The sequence below is a fragment of the Pygocentrus nattereri genome, chromosome 11 (assembly GCF_015220715.1).
Source record: "Pygocentrus nattereri isolate fPygNat1 chromosome 11, fPygNat1.pri, whole genome shotgun sequence".
In the NCBI taxonomy this organism is placed as follows: domain Eukaryota; kingdom Metazoa; phylum Chordata; class Actinopteri; order Characiformes; family Serrasalmidae; genus Pygocentrus; species Pygocentrus nattereri.
Genome location: NC_051221.1, coordinates 32663114 through 32670021, shown reverse-complemented (window position 1 = coordinate 32670021; position 6908 = coordinate 32663114). Strand labels below are relative to the sequence as shown.

The following is a 6908-nucleotide window of genomic DNA, read 5'->3' as shown; positions in this document are numbered from 1 at the left end:
GCAGACGCACCGGCTCCAGGGGACTACCTGACTGTGGGCCCAAGGGTAAGCTAGTTCTGAGAGACGAAAGGCCTCTGTGCAGTGAAGTTCCCGCAGCTGCACTATATACGCTACTAAAAGCAGATGGCCTCTCTGAAGAAGGCCGGGACTGGCTGGGAGCGGTGGAGAAGGCTGATGGGCCCGATGGGGCGTGAGTCTGCGGATGTGAATGAGGGCGGGGGGAGTCTGAAGGTGCTAAAGGAGAGGGGTTCTGCCCAAGAACATTTTGAGATGCAGTGCAGCGGCTGCACAGGCAGCCAAGGCCCAGGTGTTGAGTACAGCCCTGCTGCGAAGGGTGATCACCCAACTCAGCTCCCCGACCAGGATACTGGAAGAGTGGCATGCTGGCTGGAGGCTCATGAGGCTCTGGTGGAGCCCGGGCCTGGTCCCCAGCGGCCGCTCCAGAGGAGCGTGAGGAAAGAATGTGTAAGAAGTTGTGCAAGATTGGGGTGCGACGAACTGGAGGAGAGCGTAACAAGGAACGCTGACGGAACAGTGCCATTTCCATGCTGTCCATAGGAACATCGGAGTCTTCCTCATTCTACAAAACACCAAGAGGGAAACATTATTAAATTTTAATACTTGGCCCATACCTAAATCCTGCAGAGACTGGCAAAAGCCATGGTATGACATTTATATCTCAATATATTACTTCTTTAAGACATTTCTCAAGAGGACAGCAAGAGTTTTTTTTCCCCATTTTGGTGGAAAATTTAAGCTCAAAGACAGAACTATCTAATAAAAGTGTCCCTGACCTCTTCTCCTGTTGGACAGCCTTAACTTTTGGCATAAGTTATTTAGCTAACTGAGAAATCCTACTTTGTGAAATTCAGACAAGCAAGATATTCCTCTCAAAAGCATGCAAAGGTGAAGCTGAAATCTGAAGATAAAAGACTGGTACCTGCTGGTTGGATGGGTTCACAATAGCCGTCAATAGATTGTGGCCAAGAGGATCAAACCTTACCAGCCTAAACAAAATAATTTGTGCAAATAATTAACACTTACAACAAAGAACCTTCTCCATTCCTTTACAAGTATGTGAAAACAAATGTTGTACCTGACACGCTCAGTCTCGCTGCCAGTTTTGACTACAGCGAAAGGTTCAGGACGGCTCCAGTCCCAGAAGTGCAGCTCGTTGTTGGTGGCTATGAGCAGAAGCTGCGCAGTGGGGTGGAAGGCCAGAGACGCAATGGCTACATTCCCTTCTGTGAACCAGCTCTCACTGCCACCCTGCACATAAAAAAAAAAAAAAAACACCATAAAATCCTGCGAAAGAGTTACTGACATAGATGAACAGAAGTAATTCTTAATTAGTAGAAAGAACAAGCTAAATGCATTATTAATTGCTTGTTTATTTATTTATATCCCATGAAATTCACATTCACTCATACCAAAACAAATGGTGTCCAAAACTGGCTAAGACTATCCATCAAATGAAACTTTAAGACTTTATCTTAATTTTAAAGAATCTTTAATGTTCCTCACTGGTAAAGAAAACTAGCTCAACATTTTTCTGCAACTGCCTCATTCTCTCTTCGAATTCAGGTTTCACTCAAGACTGGAGTTGATGTTAAGTCAGGAATCACCATCAGCACAAATGCAAACAGCTTTCAAGACCATCCTTTGTTTTACATTGGTTTTCAAGTGTTTGACAAGTCTACCTGCTTTTCTAGATTGTTAGCTAAAAATACGATCCAGATGACCTCCAAGTGAAGTTTAAATGTCTGTAATAACTGGACTTTGTTATCCAATTTGCAGTCTGAACTCACTTATTTCCAAACTGTGTTTTAAATTCTAAATTTTAAATTGTGTAGACGTAGCTACACAAGTGTTAATGCTGACCAAAAGCAGTTCCTAGCTGGTTAAATTTGCTTTTAATTACATTACTTACCATAAACTACACAACAGAATTTAGTTCTATAAATATAAAATATCAACGCTAAACATTTAGGGAAGCCATGTAAATAACATAACATCACCTAATTGTTTAAATATGTGCAATCATTATCAAGGTTAGCTAGGGTTGGCAGACCCCCAGCTACACTATTATGAACTAAAGAGAGATCAATTCTTCTGCATAAAAAATACAATTACTATTAATTACATCTACAACATATATAAGCTGTGCAACAAAAGCAATGAAATATCAAAACATGACCGGCCTGGTCCTTACAGGTAAAACCCTAAACAGAGGTACTTACATGAAGATCCCAGATACGAACTTCTCCATCAAGGCACCCTGAGGCCACCAAGCCTGGGATAGTCGGGTGAAATGTCAGACACCACGGGGTCCGCCGGTGACCCACCAGAGAGTGCAGGCACTTTCCTGTCTTCACCTCTGTGATGTAGATGTTGTGGTTGACATGAGTGGAGGCCATGAGATTCCTGTTAAGACAATAAGAACATTATGAACAAGAAATAAGAAATAGCATTGTTGCAGGCTGGTCCGCATAAGTCCTAAATGGGTGTCAACACCAATACTGACAAAGATCTTAATGTCAGAGTACTAAATGTACTGTAACATACTGAATGGAACTTATGGCCTACCTGTCTGGGCTGAAGGCCAGCAAGAATGTTGAGCGAGGGTTATCCGGAAGTTCCACTTTCTGTTGAAAACACAATGAACAGAAACGCTCAGCCTATGTAGACATCACAGAGCACACAACACCAAACATTTTTACTGCCTAGATTATCACATCTATTTACATGTACCCCACAGACTATGACAAAAACTATATATTGTAGAAATGAAAGGTTCTGCTGAAAGGATCTGTCTACCTGACTCTGCAGTTTCATCCAGCGAGTCCTTTCTTCCACCAGCTGCTGCAAAAGCCGCTGGGAGCCCAACATCCGGGATCCGCGCTCTCGCCCGGACAGAACCAGCACTGCGTTCCTGTTCTGCACAGCCATCTCTCTCTCTTTCTCTCAGGCTGAGCACCTGGCTCGCCCTTCCTCACACAAAGGCCCGTTACTAACTCAGCAGCGCATAGGCCATGCAGCTTAAAAGGGAGAAGATAACATATGTGTACACAAAAGAATCCTGTAAAAATTAGTTTTGTATCACGTGTTGTTAAAATGTTGTTAAAAACACCTACTTAGGGTGTATTTGAGGCACAGATCACAGGAACCGATGGCACCCTTATCTTCTCACTTCATTTCTAATCAATTATAATAGAAAAAGAATCAAAATATCAGTTTCACAGTCTTCTATAAATGAGGGATGGCTAAATGGAAGTTCTTCTGATTTGTAAAAATTTCAATACACAAAAAGTTTATTTCAATCATTAAAATGGTGGTGATAGAAACCAAGGCTTGCAATGTCTACAATGCAAATATAGTCGTTTTATTTAATACCCAAACTGACTAGCAAACCTACAGTGGACATTATTTTGCCTTATAATATCCTTATAATATCCTGCCAGTAGCTCACTACCATGAATGGGGAAATAAGTTGGGTCAAAACCTTATCTCAAAACTACTGTAAACAATGTCTCAGACATCAGGGAGGGTTTTCACAAGCATTTTCACATAATAACTTCCTGTGAGGGAGCTTCAGAGGCATTAAAATCTTCAGGTATCTGGCTCCCATCACCACCACCATGAACAAGTCTGATTTGCATTATATCTCTAGATAATTGTTCTCTCCACTTTAGACCATTATAAGCAGTTTCCCGAAAAAACATCTCAGTGTAAAGATCATCTTAACTGGTGCTCATAGTGATGCTCAATCTACCACTTAGGAATCATCTTTTGGGAAACCCAGCCCTGTATAATTGCATAGAGCTTTGACAATTTAATTATGCAGAAATGTTGATAAATTCCCCTTTAAAGCCACGATTTGTCCCCTTTCCCATTACAGCCCTTTAACTAGGTTCACATTTGCAAAAACAACTAGATCGCGCGGACCATCCTCTAGTGATTGATACGGTCAGCTGACTGACACAGAGGAACAGATGAGACTCCCAAATGTGTGTTTGTTATATAGATACAAATGCACGGTAATGTTAATCAGCGTGGTTTGGTTTATTGGCTAGTCTTAACCGGAGCTACAAGCTGCCAAGCGAACAAAACTCTTAACTTGTCTTGCACTATTATCAAGACGGTGAAAAAATAATAACATGGCAGCACTGCATCATCTGGTGCTCCTTCCTTCCAAGGCGTTCAATCAAACCTCACAACCCTTCATCATTTAGCTCCCTTTCCATACATATGAGAAGCTCCCACTGTTCCTGTTAGCCATCTCTGATGGGAACTGCGTCAAACCTGCTCAGCCTCGCAGTCTCGGCTGTAAGGCGTCTAACGACTGAAACGCCTTAACCTCGTCCTACACGCGTCGGCTGGCACACAATAAAACAACATCCTCAAGATCCAGCGCATCAGGCTTCTGTGTGAGCCCTGCTAACAATAACTTGATAAGGAGAGTCTCCAGCGTGCCCGCCCAAATATGGAAACGGGCTGGCAGCTAGCAATGATTACATTAGCAACACTCAGCTATCGAGCATAGACGCTGCTCTCTTTAAAAATACCGCATTAACCGAAACTGGCGCTCCGGCCCGAACTGAATAGGTCAAAGGCAGTCAAATATAATCAACCTGCTGGCACACAACGTACCCGCTCTTCTGAATGTCCGCTAAAATCTGTCATCGAAGGCGCAGCTCCCACCTAGCTGGCTAACGCAGCTAGCCGAGCTTGTTTGCTAGCTACCACAAACCGAGCGGAGCTGACAACTCGACTGCGCTTCTGCACTCACACAGACGACGCCGCACAGCATCCTACACAGCCATCCGAGTACACTCATAGCCTCCAGGAGTCTTACAGTCAGACCATGTCGACCACTTCTACCTTTAAAAACGATTCCTAAGAAACCATAGGAAAAAATAACGCTAGCTAACTAGCTTATTGGTTTGGGGATGCCTTGGCGTAGGCAGGCATCGTAATCGAGCTAAGATGCTGTATCACTACGGCAGGGAGTATGAACAGGACACCGAGCGAATGGATTGAGCTTTGTGAGCAGCTGAAGTTAGGAGGTAGTGCTGTATGGCAGGTGGAGACCCTGATGAAGAGATGGTGTATTATATGAAATGAACCTCTTCCTCTTCGGGACTCACTTCTGCTCGAACAGCGTTTGACATGACATATGATTTACACTATACGAGTTCATAGACAGAAGTTCAAATGATCTTTGAAAACAATGTAATTAGAAGTCACTGGGCAGCTCAGTCTTAAAGGAAGATGTCCGAGGTAAGTTATGTAGAAACGTTAACTAACTGCTTAATGTTTGCTTTCAAAAGATAATATTTCTACTCAGATATAACAGCTCCACATTAGTTATTCACATGCTGTTCTTTATTCCTTTTTTGGTGAAAGGGCCATTCTGGACATATTAGGAGGTTTAATACTCACATCCACAAAAGGGGAAATTCCACCTCCGCATTTAACCCATCCATGAAGTGAAACACCCCAACCACACACACAAACACACACACACACACACACACACACACACACACACGGGGGCAGTGAGCACACTTGCCCGGAGCGGTGGGCAGCCCTATCCACGGCGCCCAGGGAGCAATTGGGGGTTAGGTGTCTTGCCAAGGACACCTCAGTCATGGACTGTCAGCACTGGGGATCGAACCGGCAACCTTCTGGTGGTTACTGGACCAGTTCCCTAACCTCCAGCCCATGACTGCCCCCAATAGATTATATTTATTGTAGCTTGTAATTTGTCATCCTAACACACTGTTCTATAGCAAGCATGAAATCCCTCAGCCTCACTGGTTTAACAGAATTCATGATTTTACATTGTTTTCGTTTTTTTGTTTTTTTTTATTTAAACAGTGCAATACCCAGCATGCACTATGTACAATGGTACATACAATGGTAGATCGCTGAAGTTCATTCTGTAGTCATCTTCATGCCCAAATGAGTAATTCTGGTTTTCTCTGTGAGAAAAAAAGAATGGGATTTTAGAAAGTCGTTTATATACCTGTGTGGAACACATGCCACTGGATCCTCTGAAGAAAGAGACTGTTAAAGAGTCTAAAACTGAAATTTACAGCATGCAGACTGACACTGCTGCACACTGAACCAACATCATAAGACTGACTGACTGACTGAACAACCTCGAAATTACATTTCAATGGAAAACATATACGGGACTGATCTAGTCTAATAAATACAACCAAGCAAGCATTAGTGCTATCCTCCGGTCGAAGTTTTAATGGACTATTTTACGTTGTTACGTGATGACACAACTGTGTTACACAGACTGGTATGAACAAGGACATTCAGCGATAATCTGTTATGGAGAGGAGGCTCTTTACTGTGATTTTTTGGGTGTTCAGAAGGAGCATAAAGTGATTCAAGTGCAGCAGTTAACATTGTTTTTTCAGTCAGAACAGAACAGAATGCTGCACAGGCTCAGCAGACCGTACCTTCTGCTAGCCTTAATGTTTGTGTAGACCAGTGTTGGGGTAGTTACTCAAAAAGTAATCCATTCAAATTACTAATTACTTCTCTCAAAATGTAAGGGGATTACAACCCCAATTCCAATGAAGTTGGGACGTTGTGTAAAACATAAATAGAAACATAATACAATGATTTGCAAATCCTCTTCAACCTATATTCAATTGAATACACTACAAAGACAAAATATTTAATGTTCAAACGGATAAACTTTGTCAAATATTCACTCATTTTGAATTTGATGCCTGCAACATGTTCCAAAGAAGTTGGGATAGGGGCATGTTTACCACTGTGTTACATCACCTTTCCTTTTAACAACACTCAATAAGCATTTGGGAACTGAGGACATTAATCGTTGAAGCTTTGTAGGTGGAATTCTTTCCCATTCTTGCTTGATGTAC

General features: G+C 42.5%; 1 protein-coding gene across 4 annotated transcripts in view; it reads right to left on the bottom strand.

The window, feature by feature from the left end:
* Positions 1-5937, bottom strand: part of ambra1b (autophagy/beclin-1 regulator 1b) — a 20708-nt gene extending 14771 nt beyond the window's left edge. The window contains exons 1-8 of one of the 4 annotated variants that reach the window (XM_037542625.1): positions 5919-5937; positions 3135-3197; positions 2818-3038; positions 2587-2645; positions 2241-2424; positions 1097-1269; positions 941-1007; positions 1-580 (exon numbers count right to left, since the gene is read on the bottom strand). The exon at positions 1-580 is cut by the window's left edge and continues 898 nt beyond it. In XM_037542625.1, coding sequence (XP_037398522.1) covers positions 1-580; positions 941-1007; positions 1097-1269; positions 2241-2424; positions 2587-2645; positions 2818-2949 — 1195 coding nt within the window. In that variant the 5' untranslated portion in view covers positions 2950-3038; positions 3135-3197; positions 5919-5937. Of the gene's footprint in view, positions 581-940; positions 1008-1096; positions 1270-2240; positions 2425-2586; positions 2646-2817; positions 3039-3134; positions 3198-4302; positions 4465-4650; positions 4977-5918 lie in introns of those variants that run through there. The other 3 variants (XM_017706672.1, XM_017706673.1, XM_017706674.2) reach the window with 3 other exon arrangements.
* Between the last annotated feature and the right edge of the window lie 971 nt (positions 5938-6908).